Source organism: Microtus oregoni, unplaced genomic scaffold, assembly GCF_018167655.1.
Source record: "Microtus oregoni isolate MIOR12 unplaced genomic scaffold, Mior012 000002F_ref0000024, whole genome shotgun sequence".
NCBI lineage: Eukaryota > Metazoa > Chordata > Mammalia > Rodentia > Cricetidae > Microtus > Microtus oregoni.
This window is the reverse complement of record NW_024543061.1, coordinates 35264646-35291635: the sequence shown is the minus strand read 5'-3', so window position 1 is coordinate 35291635 and position 26990 is coordinate 35264646. Positions and strand designations below refer to the sequence as shown.

General features: G+C 44.5%; 1 protein-coding gene across 19 annotated transcripts in view; it reads left to right on the top strand.

Moving 5' to 3' along the window:
• The window catches only part of Magi1 (membrane associated guanylate kinase, WW and PDZ domain containing 1), a 592347-nt gene continuing 565357 nt past the window's right edge, over positions 1 to 26990 (top strand). For 8 of the 19 annotated variants that reach the window (XM_041638327.1, XM_041638278.1, XM_041638324.1 and 5 more), the window contains exon 1: positions 9 to 943. In XM_041638327.1, the coding sequence (XP_041494261.1) occupies positions 631 to 943 (313 nt within the window). In that variant the 5' untranslated portion in view covers positions 9 to 630. Of the gene's footprint in view, positions 944 to 26990 lie in introns of all 19 variants that reach the window. The other 11 variants (XM_041638328.1, XM_041638326.1, XM_041638325.1 and 8 more) reach the window with 4 other exon arrangements.

Here is a 26990-nt window from a genome sequence, read left to right as displayed (position 1 = left end):
GAGGAGTGGGGCGGGCCTGCCCGCGGGCGGCCACCGAGCGCATGCGCGCGCGTCTCCTCTCCAGCCGGCCGCCGCGCTCCGCCGAGCGGAGTAGAATGAACTGTAACAAAACAAGCCGAGCCTTTGTATCTGCTTAAAGGGGCCGCGGCCACTTCCCTCGCGTCCCCTCACCCCCGCCCCGCGCCGCCGCGTCTCCAGGGCTCCCGGCAACTAGCTTGGAAAGGGCTTCCCTCGCGCTGAGGAGCGGCCGGCCGGCGCGGAGCAGGCGCGGCGCGTGTGGAGAAAGCCGCCGAGCGGAGAGCGGGCCCGGGCGGCGCCGGAGTGGACTCTGGTCCCGGGAGCGCGATCGGCGCCGGAACGCGGACCCGGAGGCACCGGAATGCAAACAAAGCTCGCGGGCGCCCGTGCAGGGCTCTCGGCGGAGCCCGGAAAGTTTGTTTTATGATGGCTTGAGAACGCGAGTGAGTCGGGCGACGAGGATCGAGTGGCTCGCTCCCGCGCTCGGAGAGATGCTTGTCCCGTGAGCCCGCCGCGCCGGGGGCTCGTGCTGTGGGGGCACCTGTCTCTCGTTTTAGCAGTTTTTATTTTATTTTATTATTTTTCCTTTTGAGGAGGGACTGTAAACTCATCATGTCGAAAGTGATCCAGAAGAAGAACCACTGGACTGGCCGCGTTCACGAGTGCATCGTGAAGCGGGGACCCCAGGGCGAGTTGGGAGTGACGGTGCTGGGGGGCGCGGAGCACGGGGAGTTTCTGTATGTGGGGGCGGTGGCGGCAGGCGAGGTGGCGGGACTCCCCGGCTGCGGCGAGGGCCCGAAGCTGGCCGAAGGTGAACTGCTGTTGGAGGTGCAGGGGGTCCGGGTGTCCGGCTTGCCCCGCTATGACGTGCTGGGAGTCATCGACAGTTGCAAGGAGGCCGTCACCTTCAGAGCCGTCAGACAAGGTAAGACGGGGCGTGCCTTTGTGGGGGGGTGCCCAAGAAAAGAGGGGCGGCCGGAGGGGGCGCCGTTTGCACTGAATGCCGAGAGCCAAAGTTGAGGCCCCGGCCGGAGACACGCAAAGTTGTGAGACTGTGGGCTGCGCGCCCACCTGCGTGGCGGGCAGGGGCTGGGGCTGCTCTGGAAAGCGGAGATGCTTCCCAGGTCGGCTTAGCCAACTTCTCAGCGCAGCTGCCTAGTTAGTGCTGCGCAGCCTCGTCTGCACATTGAGGCATCTGGGAGACTGAGGCAGGGCAAAGGTGGACTCTTCCCCCGGTCCTTTATGAGATGCTTAAGCTCACGGAGCTGGTGGCGTTTTCTCTTGGCACTGCTTATGTTCCCAAAACTGGTCGTGGAAAAGGGTCTGTTTGTGACTGATTGGACCTCTTGCATCACAAAATTGCTTCCACCCTGCCACCCCTTCAGGTGGACTCGGTTATGACCCCCTGGGGATTCCTAATCCGGCCGCCTGCAGAGGCTGCATTCACCCCACAGCGGGGTGACGTCTGTGTCTCCTCCTTGTGGAGACATACTGTGGGGGAAGGGGTGTTTAGCTCTTGGCGCGAATCTAGTCCAAGTTTACCCAGCCGCCTCCTCCTCCTCCTCCTGCACCCTCGTCCTTATTGAAGATGATTGTTGATAGTTACAATTCATTGTTAGCGTACTTTGTGTGAGAGCCTCTCTGGAAAGTGGTTTAATTGCATTATCTCATTCTGATTCACAGCAGTGCTATACGATCGACTTGTTTTGTAAGTCCTATATTATAATTAGTAAGCCGGCACTGACCTTCAGTAAGTGATTTGCCCAAGGTCACAGGACTACTAAAAGTTTATGAGCCTTTTCTGTTAAGCTAGGAGGAGAAGGGACTTTTGGGGATGACTTTTAGGGATTGAGTTTTGGGGTAGGGGGACGCAAATTCCTCCCCCAGAAGTCTGTAGGGTTGAAATGGATTCCGTCAAGATGCTTTAGATGCCTCCTGGCAGGGGTATGCTAGTCCCTCTCAGTTTGGTCTGAGCGGCGGGCTGATTTTCTGTTTGGCTATCGGAGAATGACTGCAGTGTTAAAGGGATCCCTCCTGCACCCCAGTGCAGTGACGCAGGTTCTCCCAGATGAAGGCACCAGAGGAGGTGGCAGAGTTGAATGTGCTGAAAAGTTGCCATATGTTCCTGTCAGGATGGCAGCAGCTGAAGGAAGTGTGTCAAAGGAAAGGCTGGGCTGAGCCATTTCTCTCAGCAGCAGGCCTCTTCCAGATGACCTGAGCCGGGCTGCAGTGTGTGTGTGGGTAGCCTAGTAGCTGGGCCTATCAGTCGTGTTGGGAGCCAGGGGCTGCTGGTCTTGCTATTTGGCCTTGCCTGATGAATACGTCCTTATGAGTTTCTCATAAAAGTCGTAACAGAAAGTGTGCAGAATAGTGTTGGTTCACCGTCGAGTGCTCGGTAGAAGCGAGCTATCGTTGTTGTCATAGTGTGGAATTTGAGCAGTCGTTTACCTATCCCAGCTCAGAATTTAATGCCAGTCACCCTGGTGATTGTGACTTGGTAGAGCCATTGAGAAAGTGCTATGTCAGACATTTATTGGGAGCACCATTAGGTTTGAGTTCAGGGCCACTTAGCAGAAAGAGTTCTCATCCTGTAGGGATTCTGGGGTGATTAGTGGTCCTAAGACTTGTGGGCAAAAAACTGCCTGAAATTGAGTTCTTCCACTGTTTAGCAAAGATTCTCTGTCTGTCTGTCTGTCTGTCTGTCGTCTGCTTCACTGTAGCTGGGGAAAGATGCCTGTGGATTTGACAGTCACTGTACTGCCTCCAAGTGTCAGCTCCTTCCCTTAGGACTATCTTTTGCCAACAGAAGTGTTCACAAGGGAGAGTGGGTTTGTGCTTCTGAACGTGCTTGTAATGGGCTAGGAGTGGCTCGGAATCCACTGCATTATGAATACTGCTGCGTGTGATAATTACATGGGCACACTTACTTATCCAATGTTGATATTACAGTGAAGAAGGCCCTAGGAAACAGTCTTCCTTTTCATGTTTCCAAAGTGATTTAAATTATAGGATATATTTGTGTCTGACTTTCTTTGTTACTGTGTCTTATTGTACCAGGTAGATTATGGTGGCCTATGGGAAGAAATGATATTTTTATGGGGTTTCCCTTTCCAGTTAGCTCCTTGCAGAGACACAGTCACTCTGGGTACTACTTGTCTGTGTGGAAATGTCACAGTCTTGTGTGAGAAGACTGTACTCTTTCTGTTGCATGGCAGTTCTCTGGAGAGACTTGTGAACCAAAATAGACTATAGCAAATGGTGGCATATGGACTAGGAGTGGATTGTGAACCAGACTAAATGGACCCACTAGGCTGGAGTTTCTTCATTTTAAGTGTCGAGGGCAGTTGTTGGTCATAAAATGCCTAAAAATATTGTAATATTGTATTGTAATATACATAGGTTAGTTAGATTGGTGTGCATATTATTCACCTATAACAGAATTTAGATCTTTAAAAAGAACCCAAATAAACTTTTAAACTGATATATACAGACATCTTTATACATTTTTTTTTTTGGCATGTGATTCACACATGTACCCTCTCATGTTCCCATCATTTAAATGAAGATAGAGACTATTTCCATTACCTGGAAATTGCCCTCACACTTCTTCCCAGTTAATCGACTCCCAGCAAAGTGCTGGTTCCTCTCACATAAGGCTTGTATTCAGATTGCTCACTACTGATTATATACTGCGGTGTCTTTCTCACCCAGGAGGTTTTGGAGATCTTATGCTGTGTACTTCCTTCTGTGGTTCCCTTTTTATTGCTGCATAGTATTCGCTAGTGTGCATTGTGCTTTTGTTTCTAGTGCACATTTGACTGTTCCAAACCAAGCTGCTATGAATGTTTTGGTTATTTTCTATCTTTGCCAGTCTTTAATCATGTCCATGTTGAATTTTAATCATTCTAGTGTTTTTGGGAAAGAAAGTGATTACAGAAATGTTGAATAGGAGGTAGCTAGTTTTTTTTTTATTTTATTAATTTCTCACATTGGAATTTGCAAGGCCAGTGTGTGTTTAGTGCATGTGAGTCCTGGGTTCACACCTTAGCACCAGAATAAAACCAGAAGACAGAATTTGTCAGGCCAGTCAGCCTAGCTCTTCGTGGTCATTCTCTTCATTAATCCTCTGAACTTGACTCAGATCTTGGAAACGTGGGTTTAGAGAGGTTGGGTAGCTTTGCTAAGAGCCCTGCTGTCATAGCAGAGGTAGAGGAGAGCATAGCCCAGTGCCATCCCAGAGCCTGGGATTCTGGGTCTGAAATTGGAGTTCCCCAATCAGCAGATCTAAGCAATCAGGAAGGGAAATTCTGCCTCCCAAGGTGCTTCTGACTCGGAAACTTTGGGCATGGGGCTCCCCAAGGGAATTTTCTGAATTATTGGCCTAAGATATAGCCTGAAATGGGGAAGACAGGCAGGTGGTGACCTTCTGTTCCAGAACAAGGTGTGGCAGGTATTGCAAAGTCACCCTCTGTGGATTTAAAAAAATTTCTCAGTGCCAGGTGTAAGTGGGTATGCCTCCCTTTGGATCCATTGCCTCCCCTCGGGTCCGCTGCCTCCCCTCGGGTCCGCTGCCTCCCCTCGGGTCCGCTGCCTCCCCTCGGGTCCGCTGCCTCCCCTCGGATCTGCTGCCTTCCCTTCTGATCCACTGCCTCCCTTCAGAGCCACCGCTCTCCTGAAACTCTGGGCCACAAATGACTCAGACTCAAGGTTTAAAATGGTCTGATTGCAGTTTCTCAAAGAGTATATTATAGGTCACGCTTTTTCATATTTTTTGTGGATGAATTTGTGGTTTTGCAAATTACTCAGGAACTGAAATTGTCCTTCCACTCTCTTCTTAAGGCAAGTAAGAGAATAAATAAGACACAATTTAAATTCAAACATTGGCACAAACCTTTCTCACCACAGGGTGAGGGGGTTGTGCCTCCTAGAGCTGAACATGTTCTGGGTGCAGGCTTTATTCCTTTGTTTTGGTTTGGTGTTATGTGCTTGTGTTGGTGAATCGGAATATACGAGCAGCACACTTAAAATAATTCTGTGACCATTTCCCCTTCATTTCAAAACGCACTGCGTGCCTTTCTTGTTTTTTTCCTTTCCTGTCAATGCCGGATCTCCATCCTTTCTCTCAGATTGTTTCCAGTCAACCCCTTTTTAATATTCCTTTTTCTCTTGGCTTTCTAAAATTTTATTTTGTTTATTTATGTATTTTGTGTGTGTGCTTGTGGGATGTGTATGTGGGGACATGTGCGTGCTACAGCCTACATATCCCACGTATGGGCAGAGGATAACTTTGTGTAGTCTGGTTCACTCTTTACCTTTGTTTTCTCTGGAATTGAACTCCGGGTTCCAGGCGTGTGCAGTGAATCTCTGTAACCACAGAACCATACATTACCTGACGTCCCATGTTTTTTCAGTCCGTGTCTCACTATGTTGCTCTGTTGCTGTTAAACTCACCATGTAGCCCGCGCTGTATGGAAGTCTTCTGCCCTCACCTTCCTGCGTGCTGGGATTACATGTGTGCAAAGCTGTGCTTGGCTTTTCCCTCCTTCTTAAAGTTTAGTTAAGCCTGTTCGTCCTTGTGTGGGCACATACATGTGAGTGCGGGCGTCCGCAGAGGCTAGAGTGTTGGAGCGCGTGGAAGTTACAACCCCCCTGACTGAAATAGGTGCCGCAAGGGCAGCCATGGATCTCTCATGCCCCTTGGTTTTTATTGCTACTCAGTCTTCAAGGAGTCGCTCATTGGCTCGTGTTCATTCCGCATGTCCTCCTCCTGGTGTCCGCTGTGTGTGTGTGTGTGTGTGTGTAATGCATGCACAAGTGTGCCATGGTACACTTGTGGAGCTAGAGGATCACTCGAGAGAGGGAGTTTGCTGCTTCCATTGCGTGAGTTCTGGAGATGAGCTTAGGTCATCAGCCTTAACAGCAAGCACCTTCCCTGCTGAGCTGCCTTGCTGACCTTCTTCCTCAGATCTTGGTGCTAGTGGGGAGACCTTGGCTTGTAGCAGAACTGGAACTGGGAAGAGGCGCATGGCGTTGGCTTTTTTAGTTCAGTCTGAGCTGTTTTCAGACACCAGTGTAAGCATGGATGGTAACCCTGAGTCATTGTGCCCCTTTTCCTGCCGTGTTGTCACCGGTTTACAAGCCCTGGCTCTTTTAGTGTCCTTCTGTCCTGTGAAAACAAGAAGCCCACCTCTACTCACCTCGGTCCCAATGCCTAAAACACTGCCCGGCATTCACTAAATAGGTACTCACTGAAATGTGTGCTGCCTAAGAGGACATTTTCCATGGTTTCTTCTTGCCAAGAGTTGTTTCGTGAGACAGTGTCTCACTGTGTGGCCTTGGCTAACCTGGAACTCTGTGTAGACCAGGCTGCCCTTGAACTCACAGAGGTTTGCCTACCTCAGCCTCCTGAGTGCTGGGATTAAAGGGTGTGTGCCCCAATGATGGTCTCAGATGAGTGTGCAGCTAGGCCAACTGTGGCCTCTGCCTTTTTTCTCTGTCTCTTTCCATCCTTTCTTATTTAGAATCCTACTGCATTCATTTTCCCATCACCATGTCTTCCAGTTAGCTGACTCCCAGTATCTGTTAGTTTATTCTGGGCAATAACGTTTGTCAAAGCTTGATGAGTTATATTCAGGTATTTCTGCTTGTTGACTCTAGTAACTGAAATTTAAACAGTCTTTAGATCTAAAATTCAGATGCTCAGCAGGCAGAGGTTCCCTGCTCAGGTCATTTGGGCTCTGCTCTGAGCCAGTGTCTGCGAGTGATGTTTTACCTCTGTTTTATTGAGGCTTTGTCTTTGTGAAGAGTATCTATTTATTTATCTTCACCAACAGCAAATAGACTTTTTGCTACAAAAACAGCTTCAGTCCTTTCTCTCACTCTTAAATTATACTCTGTGTTTATATATATATATTTTTAACTTAAACTTTCAAAAATCAGTCTATTTTTGTTGTTGGTGCCAAAAGACCCTTCTCAGAGGCGTATTTTTTAGTTTATTTTGAGGAATACTTCATGGCTTTTATAGGAAGGAAACAGTGCAAGGACAGGCAGCCCAAGCTGTGTGTTGTTCCTTGTGACCACCCTTTGGCATTGGCTGTGTCATTTAAAATAGATTAACTTGACCTTATGAGGCAGTGGCATACAGTTGGCTCGCTGCATTTGTCGGCATTCAGTATCCCGCTCGTCTCGGATAGCAGAATTGATGATATCCACCAAGGGGAATTAAGTGGTTTATAAGAGAAAACATTCTGACATCTCCTTACCACAGGGGTTTACATGAAGGATGTTGCTCTATAAACAGTGGTTATTTAATGCACAACATCACCCTATGATGTTAGTGGTCCTTTCCTTGAGTGTGTATATATGTGTAACAGGATATGCTGAATTTTGTATACACTAAGAATGAAGGCTGTCAGATTTGTTAAGGGCTGACATTCATGTCTTAAAAAGTAGGTTAGCGAATCTTTGCCTGTCTGTAGTCCAGTTCGTATCTATGCACCATAACCTTGCCAAGTCTCTTATGGGTCCTGCAGCTTTGCCGTGCTGCACTCCATGGGTGTCTGCATCATGTATTGTTTCTTGTGGTTTCTTTTCATTGGTTCCCCAGCTGAAGCCCATGGATGTCAAGGTTGGCTCTGTCTGTTGACTTCTGCTTTGTAGTCTGGGTCTCTTAGAAAAGCTCTGCTGTGTTCTGAGTCTCACTTTTCTGTAGGCATGAAATGCAATTAGAAAATGTATTTAAAGCCGGGCGGTGGTGGCGCACGCCTTTAATCCCAGCACTCGGGAGGCAGAGGCAGGCGGATCTCTGTGAGTTCGAGACCAACCTGGTCTACAAGAGCTAGTTCCAGGATAGGCTCCAAAACCACTGAGAAATCCTGTCTCGAAAAAACAAAAACAAAAACAAAACAAAAAAAAAGAAAATGTATTTAAATAATGTTTCTTATGATTAAAATAGTAATCATCTACCTTCCTAGTTCAGCAGTTAAATAGTAGAGCAGTCCATGACTGACGCTCACTCCTGTAGTCCCCCCCTCAGAGGCAAAGGTAAGGTTCATAGAGAAACTTCCGAGGCTTGTGCGATCTGGCCCTTGACATCGCTTCTCTATCTCTGCCCACTATGCAGGTGTCACGTCTGTCAGACTGGCTCCTTCATGAACTTTAAGCCTTTCTTAGATGTCACCCTCTCAGTGAGGTTTCTGTAGAGCCAGCCATGATAAGATAAATATGAACATGTTACCCAAAGGAAGTTCTTTACTTCCAACCATTAACACCTGCCAGAGTAGGACTCAGCCATCCACAAGTTTAATGGTCCTTCCAGCAGCCAGGTATTGCTTCAGGGTAAACTACTGAGACCATAAACTAAGATTACCTGAGCACCACCCAGGAACAGACCATCCAACGGAAATGCCTAACATTTCAACTGCTGTAGATAGGATCACCTGCCAGCACACTCTCACCAGGACACCCCTAGATAAACTATAAAACCCAACTCTAACTGAGCTCGGGGCTTTCCGTTTATTCCAATGTGTTGGTCATGCAGAGAGACCGAGTTTACAAACTTGCATAAAATAAAGGCTCTTTGCTTTTACATATGGGACTCGGTCTTCTTGTTGGCTTTTGGGGGACTTTGTGGATTTGGGCATATAACAGTTTCCTCTGACACATGATTTCAAATGAAGTCCATGACACTTGTCATTTTGTGGTCCTCCCTTTTGTGTTCGTTTGACCCTGGAATAAGCAGATCGCTTAAGTATGTTGTCTGTAGAATATAAGTTCCAAGAGAGCGGGGTTTGTTTGGTTCCTCACTGATGCTGTTTCCCTGGTACCGAGGGTGCTTGCTGTGCAGTACTTGTTCGTATATTTGTTGTTTACTGTCAGATTTAGAATGAGAACGTAGCTCTCTAGCTCAGTTGTCTCTGCAGATTATGAAAATGTGAATAATTCATGATGGTGTGCATTAAGTTTTGTGTGACTCTTTATGATCCCTCTCTGACTGGAGCTGACTATAGTATTAGACGGGCTTCAGAAATATTGAAGACAGCATGTCTGGCCCTCTTCAATCAGACTTGGGATTATGGGTTTTTTTTATAGGAAATACATTTAGTCCTTTGTCTCCCGCCAAGCATAGGAGAATGGAATATGCTAGAATCTTCTTGGGGTCAAAGATAAAGTTGTACTTAACTTGCATTTTCCATCTTAGAAGGAGAGTCTTGATTTTAAGGCTAGTTGAATGCTGGATTTTTGTGGTGGCAGTACTTAGGGTCACCAGGTGGTTGATCTATAAAATGAGACTCTATTCCACTAGAACTACCCGAGGAACTCATTGACTACCCAAGTCATTGACCTCAGTCTGTCTTCTGTTATGTGTGCTTTAAATTGAATTTCTAGGAGCACATCTGAGATTAGCTTTTTTAAGTTTTATTTTCTTGGAACATTCTTTCATTGTTGCTCAAATTTGCCTATGTGGCCAGTAAAGTTGCCTCAGACAGAAGGCAGTCCTCCTCCCTCAGCCTCCCTGGGGATTAGTCCAATGTGAATGGCTTATCTGGGAGGTGGTCCTGGGAAACACGAGTAGGCGGAGGCGCACCAGGTGTTTTCAAAAGTCACATCCCTGAGGGATCAGTTCTGGGTTTAGGGCAACAGCCCCTTGCTGAGTACATCAGGGAAGTTTGTGAGCCTTTTCACCGCTTCTGTGGTTGGTGAGAGGTTCTTCCTGCTGGCTCGGCCTATGTGCCTTTTCTGTAACTATCTCTAGTGCTGGGAGAACGAGTTATGTAAGACAACTATATTCTCATTGCTAAGGTATCAAGCCTACTGTTAGTGTAGCAGAGTGGATTGTGTGTGCTTTTAATAGAGGCACCGTTAATGTTTTCTGCAGTAATACTAATCTTTGAGTTTGTTGGGAAACAAGGCTCGCAGCTCTCTTTATGGACAGTAGCATGATGGTGCAATTCCAAAGGCGCTTGCTTATATACTGATGATAAGCCATGCTTCAAAAATTATTGCTGTATGCAGTATTAACTAGACTCAATCTGATTGTAGACTAATCCACAAATAGCAATTAATTGATGTGTTGTAATTACGATTTTAGACTCAGTCTGGCTAATGTTGCAGCTGGGCGTGAGGAGGCACGGACCTCTGTGAGCCATGATCGCCTCTCTGAAAATGGAGATGATAAAGACACTCTGTAGGGCCGATGGAGGAATAAGATGGAGTCTGAGAATGGTACGTGGCTCTGGGCCTGCACAGAGAGAATGCTCAGAAAGTGTTGGCTTCTGTTATTGTTCCCCATTTGAAGATGCTTTAGGGAGAAGAAAGTTTTTTTTTTTTTTCTCCAGTGGGGAGTGGAGATTTTGGTACATAGCTCTCTGTGGGAGCTTTTCAAGTTTAGAAACAGCCTTCACCTTTCTGTATGGTTCATGTGCTCTTTCTACAAGATTGATTCAGACAAGTAGGAAGGAAGCCTGTAGATTTCCCATGTGTTTGTTGGAGGTCTGCATCTATACAAATGGATGAGGAGCCAGTCCTAATGATTGTTCTGGGGTCCCAGGTTGTGATAAAGTTTGGAGCGATGGCAGGTTCCTCATTGGTGCTGGGCAGGCCAGTGTCATCATCCGTGATCCTTGAGATTGTGACCACCAAGGTTCTCTGCTTTTTCTGCTACCATGTCTGGGCTCCCATACTAAAAAAATGTCTGGGGAGGTAGTGATGCTTAATGGTTAGTTATGGTAGGTTTGAAGTCAGTCTGCATGGATACAAGTCCAGTCTCGTCTTCTTCCCTGTTAACTGGTAGAACGTCAGCTCTCAGATGACAAAGTGAGTAATGCCAATGAGCTATAGGGTGGCTGCCATAGTTAGTTTTTGCTAACTTAACACAAACCTAGGAAGAGGGAGTGTCAGTTGAGAAATTGTCTTCATCAGATTGGCTTGGGGACCTGTCTGTGGAGCAGTTCCTTGGTTAATAATTGATGGGGGGAGGGCTGCCCTATTCCTGGCAGTTATCCCAGGGAAGATAGATATATAAGAAAGGTAGCTGAACAAGCCAGCTTGTAGTTCTCCAGTTTCTACCTCTAGGCTCATGCCTTGCCTTCTCTTGGTGATGGGCTAACCTATAAGCCAAGTAAACCCTTTTCTCTTCAAGTTGCTCTTGGTCACTGTTTTGTCACGGCAATACATAAACAAATTACTATGGTGACCGTGAGGACTACACGAGATAATGCCAGTAATCATAATCAGCTGTGATAATTCTTAGTGGAAAAGCAGAAACCCTGCACATTGAGTTCCCCTAAGGCCGTAGTTCTTAACTGGGTAGAATTTTGCCTAGTCCTTTCGGGAAATTTGCCAGTGTGTATTAAGGATTGGGTGATATTGACACCTACTAAATAGAGGTTAGGAAAATTGCTAAACAACTTGCAATGTAGAAGAAATTTATCAAAACTATCACTGAGACTGAGGTTGAGAAAGCCCGCTCTGAGATATCTCGTCTTAGAGAGACTGGGAGTCTGAGTTAGGAATGGTAGAGTAGTAATGATAATGCCTTTGAACTTTTCTGAGTCTTGGGTTAGAGAGTTTGCTTGGGTGTATGAACTTATTCTCTTCCTAGCCATGAGAGGTCAAATTAGTCCGCGACAACCAGACTCAAGCTTACATCAAGCTGGTTCTACCTGGCTACCTTGATTTTCCACATTACAAATATCTGGGGTCCTCATGTCCTTCTGTTGGGGATTAACGTGAAAGTACATGTTTTAGACAGGAGTCAGACACAGTGTGATATGCTTAGTGAGCTCCCTGAAGATAGTTCTAGAAATAAAAAAAAAAGCATTCTCCCAAATTTGCCAGCCAGAAATCAGAATGTGCTAAGACATATCCTCAAGCATCTCTGTTTATTTGCCATAGGCGCCTGCTCCTTATGATTTATGTCACTAATTCTGTTGGCTTCTTTCCTCCTTGGTACTGTTTTTCATGCCTGTGCCTTGTAATTGTAAATCTGCCTGACTGTCTTCTTCGCTGCATATGTGTTTCTTATAGGAAGCGTCCTTGTTTTGTGTATTGTAGAGTCTTTGCTCTGTGTAGGTACTCAGGAAATCTCTGCTGAAATGTTCGGAGGGTTAAAAACTAGACATGATTTTTACATAAATTCTTGCCTAAGATCTTGTTGGCGAGGAAATCCACTTTTTATTTTTAAAACATATTAAATATACTTAGCCATATGTCTGACTTTTCTGTGATGACTTAAGATGGTTGTCTGCCAGTTGTTACAGCATTTTGAACTGTGGAGAAAATATTGAATTAATTGCGTTGGAGGTCTTAGCATGCCTTTATTCTGGCCAGATGTAAGCAGCAGTTGCTTATGTGGTGTGGCCATGGGAGGCACCACTTTGGCCTGATTTAAACAGATCTGGTATCTAACCACCTGGATTCTTGGCAAGGCCTTGGAATTTACATCTGATGGAGTGGGCTCACTTCCTCCCCCAGCTATCAGCCTGGTTCGGTCTGTGTGCCTTGGTTAAGAATTCAAGGCTTAGGTTGTGAAAATAACTTTCTTTGGTGTTGGAACATGTGTAGTTTATCTTTTTAATAAAAAGTATATACATCAATCTTTTAAAAATTCAAATGCCTTTGTGATCTTATATAACTATTGATTATTATATATATAGTTGATCTGTACATACACTCACCCATACATCCGCCCATTGATCTATATCAATCTGTCATCTGTTTGTCTCATTTTTTTCACATTTAAACAATATGTAGAATACAGAAAGATGTTAATGTGGAAAGAAAATGTATGAACATGACTAATATTCTATCCCAGAGAAATGTGTGTGTTCACTTTGTATTTTTATCTATCTATTCATGCTTACACACACACACACACACACACACACACACACACACCCAATACTTTCTTCTTACTAAAAAGAAATTGTATAATAGTACTTTGTGGAACTTTGTGCCTAATAAAAATACCTTGGCCTTAAAACAAACAAACAAACAAACACCCCAGACAAACCAGAACTTAGTATGTAGATGATGCTGCCTCAAACTCGGGAATCTGCCTGTCTCTGCCTCTTCATTTTGGGGTTAACTGTGTGGCCTACTGTGTCTGTGGACTTAAGAAAATTTTTAAACACATATAAATTTATTTAAACATCACAATGGCTACATGATCTGTTTTGGTCGCTGTATAGTATGTTTTCACGCTTTGAATATGAACATTTACATACTTTTCACTTGTTCCATGTTTTATACATGGTTTTGATGAATGTCCTTCTATGTATGTATATTTTAGCGAACATGTTTGGTTATTTTCTTTTAACAAATGTCTAGAATGAGTTTTGTGAGCTCATGTGAATATTTCTTTGTAGTTGGGAATCAAGTTACAGCCTTTGAATGTGTATATGAGAACCCTGTCTTCTCTGACCTTGCTTGTCATGCCCAATACCTTCTGCTAAAATTATTTTTCATAGCAATCATGGTGAGCTCACGTTCTGAGATTGTATGAAGGATTTGGAGTGGTAGAGACTGGGGTCGACTGTAAAGGCTTTCCACATTCAAAAAAAAGGGAGTCTGGTCTGCTGTGGCCACGTGGTGTGTGCTAATGTTGATCCAGGGTCATTAGCTCTTTTCAAGTTCAAGAAACCACAAAAGTTTGGAATTTTTAAAGACATGAATTTCACCAATTTTTAAATGTTGGCTCAGAGTTCTTTTGAAAACCCGGGCGAAGCAAATAGAGCGCATCTGGGAGCCATATTTGGCCCTCTCATGACGAGTTCGCAGTGCTTCCTCTATGTTTGAGTCTCTCTCATCGGTGCCTGTCACATCTCATCTCTTTTTAAGAGTAGCAATTATACTTCTTATGTCTGTGTTCTCAGGGCCCAGGATGGTAACCAGCTCGCGCTCTCTCTCTCTCTGTCTCTCTCTCTGTCTCTCTCTCTCTCTCTCTCTCTCTCTCTCTCTCTCTCTCACACACACACACACACACACACGCCAAGAAATGTGTGTTGAAATGAATAATACATTCTGGAAGTGGTTTAGTTTGGCACGAGAACTTGTCCATGTAGGTTCACTGAGGCCCGGTTGGTGACAGCTCTCCAATTCCAGTTGAGATGAACTGGGGAGAGAGTATATTTTGACAGCTGATTATAATCTTTGGAATATTCTGTCTCAGGGCCCTGGTCTGCTGAAACTTAGAACTGGGTGCAAAAATCACATCTTGAAATTGACATTCATATGGATTTGAATTCCCAGTGTGGGAATAGAATCTATTTTCTGCTTAGAGATGATTTCACTGTGAAATGTATAGCCTTATAAATAAAAGGATGAGTGAGCTCTGTGTTTGCTGCTTAGGACTGGTGTGCATGCCTATGTGTATACTTGTATGTGGGTGTGGGGATGCGGGCAAGTATGTACCAGAGGATACCATTGTGTGTTGTTCCTCAGTCACCGTGCTGGCTATTTTTTGTGTCAACTTGACACTAGCTAGACCTCTCAGAGAGGAGGTAACCTCAATCGAGAAAATGTCTCCATAAGATTGGGCTGTAGGCAAGCCTGTGGGGCATTTTCTTAATTAGTGTTTGATGGGGGAGGGCTCATTCCCCAGCATTGTCTATGGGGATAAGTCTGGGCTGGTGCTCCTGGGCTCTATAAGAAAGTGGGCTGAGCAAGCCAAAAGGAGTAAGCCAGTGTGCAGTACTCCTATAGCCTCTGCATCAGCTCCTCCCTCCTAGTTCCTATTCTGTTGAGTTTCTTCCGCTCTGACTTCCTGCTGTGATGAAATGTGATTAGGAAGTGTCTGCAAAAGAAACTCCCTAAGTTGCTTTTGGTCATGGTGTCTCATCACAGCTATAGAAACTCTAAGACAGGCCCTATCAACATTTTCCCTTCCTTTCATGTATGTAGTATTTTTATGTGTGATGTGTGATTATATGTGTGAGCGTGTGTGTGCGTGTGCCAGTGCACAGTATCCCTTGAGACAGTTTTACCGAATCTGTAGATAGGTTGGTTGCTGGCTGGCCAGTCCCAGTGGTCCTTCTGTCTCCTCTTCTCCATCCCTCCACAGTGGTGAGGTTATAGGCATGTGGCAGGCATGCCTTGGTTTTTATGTAGGTGCTTGGGATCTGAACTCAGGTCCTTACACTTGATCATCAAAGCCCTTTATCCATCTCTACCTTGTTTTTGAGAAAGCTGTTCTTACTGGCCTTGAACTAACCTGTTTGTCATTCTCTGTCTCCCCAACATTTGTTTCTGCTTCTCCATTACTGGAATTGCAAGCACACCACCATACATGGTGTTTTCGGTAGGGTATCTATTGCTGTGAAGAGATGCAATGACCACAGCACCTCTTATAAAGGAAAACATTTAACTGGGGTGGCTTGCTTACAGTTCAGAGATTCAGTCCATTATCATCATGGTGTGGGACATGGTGCTGTGCAGGCAGACATACTGGAGAGGTAGCTACATTTTGCAGGCAGTGGGAAGTGGTATTTGAGCATTTATGAGACCTCAAAGCCCACCTCCACAGTGACACACCTCTTCTAATGACCCCACACCTACTCCAACAAAGTCACACCTCCTAGGGCTACTTTCTTTGGGGGCCTTTTTCTTTCAAACCACCACACATGGTTTTACATTTTTCTTTTTATAAATGTGGCTTTGAAAATTGAATTCAAATCCTTGTGGTTTAAACAATTGAATTGTCTCTCTGGCTTGGAAGTTTTAAATAGTAAAGGAAAGTGCCTGGTACCATCATTTTTGGATATTCTAAAGATAAGTCAGGATTCCGGCCTTTCCTTCAACAGTAGATAGATATGCTGTCAGAGCTTGGTGAACTTCTGGGCCCTGTTCTGCAGTGCTGTTGTTACAGGGTAGAATTCTGTGCTTTGGAAGCTGTAGCCTTTGCTGCTTTCCTGCCTGCATAACGGATTGTTCTGCATTGCATAATTCGTGCTGAGCCCCAGCTTTGCTGCACAAGGCTGAGGAACAGGACTCAGTATTTCAGACCAGAGCTTAGTTAATATGTTTTTTCTATCAAGGAGCCAAGTAAGGGAGGTTCCGCTACAAGATCCAAATGGTGCAGTTGGTAGTTAAAGCCAACGCAGAGTTAAGACTCATGTAGATTTGGTTTGTGTTTGGTGTGTGTGTGTGTCCTTTGCTTCGTTGGTTCCTTTGCTTCCCTCTGTACCCCTATCAGAGTGGAACATTTTGGTAGTCTCTCTAGGAATTCAGATTTTAGGTAGGACAGTCTATCTGTAATTTAGAACTTCATGCATAAGACAGAACTAAGAGGCGTTTTCAAATTGAGACTATTGTATGGTCTGGCAAACTTCCTGTGTTCTCAAAGTCTTGTTTGTGGCACACAGATGTCCCCATCCTGGCATGAAATTTGGCCTTAGTCAGCTACTTTGAAATGCTCAAAGATGTATTGTAGTATGCAGTGCATACATGTCATTCTTGTTTTGGGCTGTGTGGTCTTTGGTAGAATTTCTGCCCTTCTGTCTTTGTTGAAGAACCTGTATGAGCTGGAGGGCTGATCTGAAGTTTAGCACCTGCACTGTCTATGGGAAACCTCATTTGTTACAACTAGGACTCTAAAACCACTGATCCTGGGAGAATCTCGGGTGAATATGTAATTAACCCATTTTGTCCCGTGCCTCTGAAGCTTCAGGATTGCTTATTTTGTGATATTACAGCAGCAGTACAGTAGGTAACTGAGACAGTAGGTTCCATTTCTAAATTGCTAACACATGGTCAAAAGCTAGGTTACTTTGGGATTTTTGCACTTGAGTTTGGAGAGGCAAAAATTAAAGGTGGGAGGAACATAGTAATCATTCATGCCAACAAAGAACACCAGACTAGCCTATCATTTCTGATGCTTGCATCCCGAGGTGTCCTGGCTTTCCCCACTGGAATCTGTGAGCGGAATTTGTCATTGTAACAACTTCATTTTTCTTTTCAAACTAAAAAAAGAAAGAAAGCCTCTTTGGAAGCACAGGACATTATCTCAATGTTGGTGTGCTTATATAGAAAAGCCAGTAAAGGAAATAGCCCTGTAGCTGTTGCCTATTTATGTCTCTTTAACTCTTCGGGAAAAGACTGACATAAGGAAGAAAAGACTCAGCTTTCTTGTGCAGTGTGAATCAGTTGCTGTGATATTTTAGCTAAAAATGTAAGCTCAAACTATTCTCTGTGAAATAAATTATCTTGAATAAGAGATAATTGTGAGAAGAAACCATTGATGGTGATATAATTTCTGGTTGTTACTCTTGAAGACTGTTGGTAGACGGAACTTATCCATGGGGTTTAATAAAACATGACAACTCACTCTGCCTTCTGAACTCACAAGGGCAAAGAGATTTAGAAGAGGCTGGGGGTGTGTGTGGACCTGTGTGCCTGTTATCAGGCATGGCTACCCACCTGAACGCTGCTGATAGCATTATAAGCCTGGATACCTGAAGAAAATGATCAGCTTTGGAAACACGGGCTGGCGTATTGAATTCAGGTGAGCACAGCCTGTATCAGAATTTCCTGGGGGCACGCTACAAGGTCTAGGCATCTGGAGGGGTAGCTCCATTAGCTATTCCAACTTGAGCTTTATAGCCTAGTCCTTGTGTCCAGTTCCAAAGAGTGGTCCCCAAAACAACTCCTGATTCAGAATCGGCAAGGATCATTTTGGGCATGGGGATGACACAGTCTCAGCTTAGACAGTATGCAATGAGAATCTAGGGGTTGGGGTGGGTGTTCTATGCAACCGTGGCATGAAAACAGTTCTGGTTGATGGTGGGAAGGCCATAGTTTGAAGCTCTAGGCTTTACAGTGCTGGTTTTCCAATTCTAATTTCCTGATAAATGGTGGTAGCAGACCCCAGTGTACACTTGAAAACACATTGATTTAGAGAAGGCAGCAACAATGGGAAGGCAAACTGAGTTATTTGAGGGAGCTGCCTATTTGGAGATGTCTATAAAAGAGTATGTAGATGGTTTTCTTGCTTTACAGTTACAGACTGACTCTAGCATCCGTCTGTAACGTCTGGGACCCCTTCCCTCCACAGTACATTTGCCGTTCTAAAAGAGAGATGGTCCTCCGGAGGAAAGACTCTGCTGCCCCATAGAACAGACTGCAGTGTTTGGCTATCCTTTGCATCCTGTGGCTACTCGTGTGTCTGAGGAACTGAACTTGACATTTTATGTACATAGAATGAATTCAAGTCTAGGAAGCCACGCATGGCGAATGCCTCTCATACTGAATAGTACAAATAACAGCACCATTCCTGACGGCAAGGACGGTCATGAGTGATTTGCTGTCCCTTTAAGCTGCTCTGATATATGGTTGGAGTGACACTTTGGTTTGATGATTCCTAATTTGAACTTTGATATTTGTGGTGTTTTTTCTTCTGATCATTCCATTTACCCATCATAGAGTTCCTTAAAGAAGTTTATGGTAGCGTGCAGGTTTCCCTAAACTATTGTATAGAACAGTTGTTTTCCATGAGGCTAGGCATAGTGTTTTTCCTGTTGTCCGTCTTAACCCCAGCACCTAATAAGTGAGTATCTTGGATGGTTGGGAAAATTATCTTTTTAAAAAAGATTTGTTTATTAATGTTATGTGATTATGTGAATTTATGTGCACCACATGTATGTAGTGGCCTTCAGAGGGCAAAAGTTGGTCTATTGATCTCCTGGAACTGGAGTAACAGGTATTGCGAGGTGCCTGTTGGGGATGCTAGGACCTGAACTCCCAGGTTTTCTGCAAGAACAGTATTATGTTCTCTTAACCACTGAGCAATCAATCTCTCTAGCCCCCTGGGAAATCACTTTACTTGGAGTTTTATGCTTCAAGGCTCTGGGCTACACCGAGGTCATATAGTTAAAGCTTTTTTTTTTTTTTTTAACACAATACTTTGGTTACAATTAATAATAAAAGCTCAAATGGTTTCAAATGGCCAGAAAGGATTGGTTGATACATATAAGTAAGAATTTCAGAGAGATAGAGCTTCAATTAGTGTTTGATCAGCTTCAGAGCTGTCGGTTCTTCAAATGCCACTAACATGCTACCTACACGTACTACCCGTGAGAGCATCCTCTCTGCCTCTGGGTTGGAAATCGTAGACTTTCCAGAGCACCCGCCATCATTGTCATTTCTTTGAGTTTAGGTTTTGTGCATAGGCATCTCAAATGCCAGGATGAAAGGTGTATATCACCATGCTCAACTGATAGGTATTCATATTCATAGCTGAAGGGAGAGGCCCAGAAAAATGCCACTGTATGTTGTGTGCTGAGTCACTTGTTTCTGCAGTCTTTAAGCCAGACTTCTATAGGTAAGTGTCCCTTGCAGTGGGAAGGTGATGTTGGTCATCTGGATCTGGATCATGTGATCTTGGCACAATTGGGGAGATTGTTCCATGATATCTAATCAGGAAGTAGGTACTGTTCTAAAGGGTGACGTCATGAACTGTATGCCAGAAAGGATGGCTAGTTGGTGACCACTTTCTACACTTACTCCCAGCATGCTTTGCCTCAATTTGACAGCAAATAAGCTCTGACTTCAATTTGTTTCCAATCGTAGAAGCTCTGCTGTGGACCGATTTGGGGAACTGTCTCTATTTCTAAACATGAGCTGTGCTCCCCACCCATCTTTGGGGGATGTTAGGGAATATCTGAACACAGAGTTGGGTTTTATAATTGGAAGGTGCTCCTGGCAGATGGGGAGTGGAGGTCTACTATACTAGTATGCACAGGCCAATGCCTCAACAAAAAGTCAGCTGTCTCTAAAGGACAGCAGCAACGAGATGGGGAAACTTAGGCTCAACTGTAATCTTTCCATGGAACCAGATGCCTTGCTTCTTATCTGCCCACTTGTGCTCTTATCTGAAGTGAGCTTCTTTCTTTCCTGGTGTCCTGGGGCGTAGTGGTTGGAGGGCAGTAATCCCGTCCATATGTTCTGCTCTCATGACTCAGCAGCAGCTGGCAGTTGAGCTGCATTATTGTATGAATTGAATAGATGAACAAGCAAAAGGGCTGCCGTCTTTGGGTGGGAAGGTTGGTTGAGGAATGGAGATGGCTCAGGGCTGATAAAAGGATTAACTCCGACGCTCTGACGTAGGCTATGGAATAATAGGTGCGCTGTGGATTCCTAAAGGGCAGAGTGAGAACTGATCAGACAACACGTTCTCATCCTGCTGGCAAAGCTGGACAAGCAATGACTTGAAATAGGAGAATAGGAGATAAATATCCAGCCCCAGCCCATGCTAGGCTGAGTGAAGAGAGATACTGAGCTTGCTAGCCGACTGTAGCTGAGCTTTTAGACTGCAGGGTTTGCTTACTAAGAAGGTCCTCAGGCCATTAGTGGTCACCAAAGATTGGAGCAGGCTCACCTGGAATCTAGGCCCCAAGGGGACACGTTCTATGTGAGGCAGGGCATTGCGTTGGCGACAGTGGGCGGTTCCAGGTTTTATCACTTACCAGCTGTGTGACCTTGAAAATGCTGCCTGACCTTTCTGTCTCAGTTCCCTCATCTACAAGAAGAGGTGACAGTGGTTCTTGGCTCTCAGTACCTGGCTTAAGGCCACATAACTCAGTACTTAAGACTTTTGGCATCTTGGGGTTGAAATCTTGGCTCCAAACACTCTGACTGGAAGGTGAAGAGGACTATGTCATCTTTGGAGGAAGAGCATGGCCAAGTGCTGTTCACTGGGCACAGTCCTTAGGGGGAAAACAGCCTACTTTTACACTTCCTACCTGGTACTAGCAGTAAGTTACAAATGTGAAAATATGCAGGGAGTAATCGGGGGTGCAGGTGGTGGGCAGTGGAGTTTGGCGCTAGTGGTTGAAGGTATTTTTTTTTCTGGCTTTTAAAATAAGAAGGCTAGGGGACTGGTGAGATGGCTCAGTGGTTAAGAGCATGTTCAATTCCCAGTATACACATGGTGGCTCACAACCGTCTCTGTACTGCCAGGGGGACCCAGTGCCCTCTTCTGACCTCCGTGGGCATCAGGCATGTGATGCGCATGCCTAGCTACAGGCAAAGCACTCATACAAATAAAATAAAAAGCATAAAGCCTGGAATGTGCGCGTGCACACGCACGCTCACACATCACACTTCTCTCTCTTTGGGTCATGGCTCTGTGCATGTAGTACTGCCAGCCATGATTATGGATCTCCATCTCTGACCAAGATGAAAGGAGAAAGAAAAAGAAATGAATCCACGGTAATAAAACTGTCAGCAGATAATAGCTTCCAAAGAAGAGCAAAGGTGTTTGCTTTTTCTTTTTCCTTTTGGTCCCCAGCGTTCTCATTCTGAACTACTAATGGCTTCCCCTCCTTTCTAGTGTTCATCTCAGAGCCCTCGTTTCTTTACAGAGTTGGGAAGCTTCTAGCCGTCTCAGCTGCCCACTGTGTCCTGTTGGACTACACCTGTCAGGGTGGGAAATGAGGAACTCAGCACCACACCAATAACCCAGCAGCAGAATTTGATTTAGTATCTGTCAGTTCAGGCATGTATTTCTTTAGTTATATGTATGTGGATGTGTACGGGTACACATGCATGTGCGCCTTCCTGCGTGAGGCCAGATGTTAGCCTCAGGCATTTTTTAGGATACTGTGTACCTTGTGTTTTTTAAAACAGGCTTCTCATGGGCCCTACATTTGCTGATTTGGTTAGGTTGACTGGCCAGAGAGCCAAAGGGCTCCACGTCTCTGCCTCCTCAATGTCAGTATTGTGCCCTAATGCCCAACTTTTTTTCTTACATGGGCTCTGGGGAAGCAAACTCAAGTCCTCATGCTCGCAAAGCAAGCTGTCTTCCTAGCCCGGCTCAGGCTTGCTTTCATGGGTCACACATTCATGCATTTCTATTCCCCTCCATGTTAGAAATCAATATAACTGTTTGACTGAGGTTTCCCAGCAGATTAACCACCATGAAGAGTTTTCTGGTGGCTGCAGTCTCTCCAGGTATTTACCTGGATGCTTTCTTATCACTCTGTGATGGGTGGCTTCTTGAGACTGTGCCCTGTCACTGTATGCATGTAGTATGGGTCACCTCCTGGAGTTTGGTCCCAGGAGAGCTGAGACCCAGCACTGGCCTTTAGTGGTGGCAGTTCTTACACCTCCTCAGGGAAGAGCTGTCTGTGTCTGGGCAAGGGTGTGTGTGGCCAGCGGGGCTCATTACAAAACTGCACTGTTTATCCATCTGTGGCCACGCCCTGTGCATGTCTAGACAGAAGCTTGCATCTTCCAGCCCTGACTAGGCACTTCTCAGGGGTCCAGGGAAAGGAACTTGGACTTTATGGACCATTTCAATAATCTTTAGGCATATTAGGTATTAGGTACATACTTGCTGTTGTGAAGCTATTGCCAGAATCCCATCTCCAAAGAACTGTGTCTTTTTTTGCAGTGGAAACTCCCTGTTAACTAACTCCCTGGTCCTCTTTGCCTGTGGCCCCTAGCAACTGCTACTTCATTTCTGTCTTTGAATATGGCTCTTGTAAGAGCAGTGTATCTGTGGATTCATATTATGTGGTTTTTGTAATTGCTTATGTCCCTTATCATCTTGATTTCCAGTTTCATACTCATTGGAGAATTAGTTCTGATTTTTAATCCTTTAAGGCTTTTGTGTTCTACTGCTTGGGTAGCCTCACTTTTACTCACAATTGAAGAACTGTCTTTTTTTTTTTTCTTTTCCCCTTTTCTGTTTGACTTCTATTTTCTGCTCAGAAGCAGGTATATATAAAATCAGATTTTATTTATTTAGTTTTATTTTCTTTCTTTTTTTGAGACAGAGTCTCCCATGTATCCCTGCCTGGCCTCAAATTTATTATGTATCTGAGACTAGCTTTCTCCTTATCCTCTTGCCTCTGTCCTCCAAATCCTAGGATTATAGGCATTGCACTGTTTTGCCTGGTTTTATTCAGTGTTGGGTGTCAAAGGTTTCCTCAGTCTTTGGTCTCTTCCTTTCTTGCTCCCTCCCCTCTTTCCCAGGTCTCTCAGGCCTATTACTTACCTAAGTCCCTAGCACTGATGGCCATCACCAGGGTAGAGCACGTGGCCAGCAGTGTTAGTTCATGTCTTCTTTGGTGCTTGGAACAGTTTGTCGATTGTGTCTTCAGTACCGCCAGCAGCTTGAATCTGGTTATCATTTCCACCTCCTTGAGATGGCTGCAGTACACCCACTTGTTACATGCACAAGATTTGCGTTTCTTGGAGGCTGGGTACCAGTGTAGGCCCATGACTGAGCTAGTATGTAACGCTGGACATGTGATTTTACTTCCAAGAAGTAGCAATAGTAATAAGCCTCATGTATGATAGCTGCCAGAGTTAAATTAAATGACACAGTGATCCCCCAGCATGGAACACAGTAAAAACAGAGCCAAGTAGCTGATATTTTTCCTGCTTGAAATCTGATAACTTTTGATTCTAGGTTTGTGGAGGCACAGAATTGACTATGTAATTGACTCAAAACACTTCTGTTTAACACTCTGGGTTTTTTTTTTTTTTTTATACTCTTTCCTGGCACTACCACCTCCACTTAGATTTTATGGAGTTGAATTTGTTGGACCAAGTTTTATGGATGAGATTCGATAGAAATTCATTCTAAGTATATTATCTTTATGTTTTCCTGTTATTTCTTTTGTAAGGTGACTTTGAGCCTGAATTTTTAGTCACCACCCTCTAGAGGAAGCTACAAATACTTGTAGGGTAATTCAAGGCTCTGACTCTTTAGTGTTCTGGAATGATTGTGTTGAGATAAGGAATGCATGTAGATGTTGTCCAGTGAGTTATGCAAAACTGGGCTTGGTCAGTTTCTCTTTCTGTTACTTGTGGATAGTATGACAATTCAGTCACTAGATGTTTATTGCTTCTAGTCTAAAAAAATGCTTTAAGACTGGGGAGCATAAGTTCGAGGCCAACCTCTGCTACATAGTACCTGTCTTATCAACAAAATAAATTAGACTTTATGTGTATTTGTTTATGTCATTATCCTTCACATATTTTAGACATCATATTTACTCATTATTAAAAGTTATAGTGGAATCATTAGGAAGTATCTAACAGTAACATAGGATGTAACACTCCATGTACAGGGTCCCATATATTACAGATTGACTGGGAAACTCACTATGTAACTGAAGATGATTTTGAACTTGTTTGTTTGTATAGAGACAGGTTCTCACTGTGTAGTCCTACCTGTCCTGAGAATCACTCTGTAGACTAGGCTGGCCTTGACTCTCAGTCTCCTGAGTGCTGAGATTAAAGGTGTGCACCGCACCATCATGCCCAGTAAGGTTTTTCATACATCTTGAGTTGAGTTTTGTTTACTGAAAAAAGGATGAGATCACCAATTTACCACTTACATATGCGCTATTATATCTCTTCTAAATGAAGACAGACCAATGGTATTCAATAGCCTGTTAGGATAGGCCTTGTAAGTGCTCTAACAGGCCGCATGACTGCTGTGAGGGAAGTGTTTGTCCTGGCTATACTTTTTTTTTTGAAGTGTTCCAAACTTATATTTAATGCCCAGACCCCAGTTTTTTTTAAATGGGGAAAAATAAAGTACCTCATTTATACTGTAGCCTGGCCAGCTGTCCCAAGGACAGAGAACATTGTTTTGCTGGGTCCTCAAGTGCCAGATCCAATCCTGCGTGATGAGTTCCTGACATTGGTGGTGGTGGTGAGTGCAGCTCATTTTTGGCTTGTTCCAAACACTGTAGCAGGTCTACTCTGTTTCCTGCTTTGGGGTTAGTGAGCACAGTACACTACAAAGTGTGAGTGTGTTCCTGGACCTGAAGGCTGCAGGGTAGACCTCAAGAGCTTTGAGCTGAGCCTTACCTGGAGGTTCAGCGTCATCCTTGATGCCTGTGCTCACAGTTTATCGTTGTCGTTATTTTGTGATGCCAACAGAGGAGCGCTGGGCTTTGTGCGGGCCAATGTGTTCTGCCGCTGAACGGGCCGCACCTCCAGCCTTCTCCTTGTTTATGAAACCCTTTCTTTTTATCACTCGAGAGGAGACGTAGGGGTTGTGGGACCTAGGCATGGCCGAGTAGTGAACACTTTGAGCAGTGTTTTCCCCTGTGAGGATCCAGGCTTTACACATACAAGCTTTGTAGAGCAAGGAGTGGGCTGCTCTTCCGTGTGTGATGTGACATTTGCATGGGGTGGGGTAGATAACCTTTAAGGGTCCAGATTTGAGTCATGTGGCCCTGGGTCTGAGGTTCTTATCTACTTGGTTCTTGGGTTATGTTTATATCTTCCTAAGACTCCATTAAAAAAATATGTTATGTGCTTCATAGAATTGTTAGTGAGGATGAAATAGTGTGAAGTAGGAGAAATACTCACAGAATACTGAGAATATACAAAACACCCAAGAAACATTTCTATTAATGTCATTTTACCCAGAGGTCTGTTGAAACAGGAAACACACACACACACACACACACACACTCCCTGATTTCTGTGAGTTAATGTGTTACTTTTGCAGGGAACTTGCCCTTTTGGGATTAGTCCTGTTATTAAGCAATAATCAATGGAATTACTTGTGTTTCTTGATTTCCTCTTGTATGTTAAATAGTCTTTGTATGTTTGCTCACTTAATCTTTCGTATAAACCTTTATACTGCTTTGAATCCCTATGGATTCCTATCGAATCCTGAGGTTTGGAGTCTAGACAAAGTGATGAGGTTCAAGTTGCTGGTGTCAGTAGGATGTATTCCTAGCTCTGTGTGGCCCCTGCCTGTGTGCAACCAGGACTCTGAGTACCTACAATTTGGGGTTGCCTGTAGGCGATTAGTGTTTGGGGTGATGCTGGAGAGATCAGTGCGGCAGGGTCTTTGCTCACAGTTGGACTTGGAATGCTTACTAAGGAGGTTGATTGATTCTTATTTAGGCTGTTTACAGAGTGGAGGGGGGCATTAGTTTGAGTAGAGGTTATGCCAGAGCAGTGACCTGAAGGCAGGAAAATAACAAGTGTGCGGTGGGCCCCCTGTAGTGAGGGGACTGGATAGCATGCCTCCTTCCCCAGCCTGGCAGTGTTTCAGGAGTGCTCACTAACTGGGGTCTTCAAATGATAAGTAAAGCCGTTTTTGAGAGTATCTGGGAAGAGCCCATTAAAAACTGTAACATTTTGGCCTCAGATTCTCACCACTAGAAGCCCTTTCTCTGGAAACACTCAAACTCGGCATGATATGTGTAGGGCCGGTCACTCTATGTATTGCCTGTAAAGAACTGACTTATGTATTGTGTTGCCTGAAGGCTTACAGGACCTCCCTGTTGTACCATATTGTACCACTAGTTAAAACGGCGAGTTTAATCTGGGTCACAACATGTAAACGGATGATACAGTAAATGAAAAAGACTCTATTGGGTGATCCCATTCTTGGAACAAATTTATAACCCATTTGGGTGGGTGGCCGGCAACAACATGGATCATTTACCCATGGCTGCTTCTGGATTGGGTGACATGTGTATGTTTAGAATAATTGATTTACACCCGATGATATGATTATTAGCATCTTTTGTGTCTTGTTTGGACAGGGACTTACATGGTTATTCTATCTTTTTCTGAGGATTAGGACTGGGGCAAGAGTAATGGGAAAAAGCTGTTACACCTGTGACCTGCTCTTGTAGTTTAGAGCAAGCATGAATTTTTTATAAGGCAGCTTGAGGATTGTGACTTGACTGTATTAGATAGTGGCTATAGTGGCTCATTGCCGACTTACTATTACATGGTCATCTCTGATGGAGAAATTACGTTTTCCTTACCGTGAGATGAACATCTACTTTGTACTACCTGAGTAAGTCATCCGTAAAATTACTGATGATTTTCATTGTCATACAAATCAGCAGACTTTGCCACTCAACCAATTTTACAAAGACCTGGTGGGGGTTATTGCATTTCCTTCTTTCATTTAACACCTATGTTGTTGGATTGAAATTCTCCCTGAGAAAAGCAACACACCCTTTGAAATGCTGTGAAATTGTGAT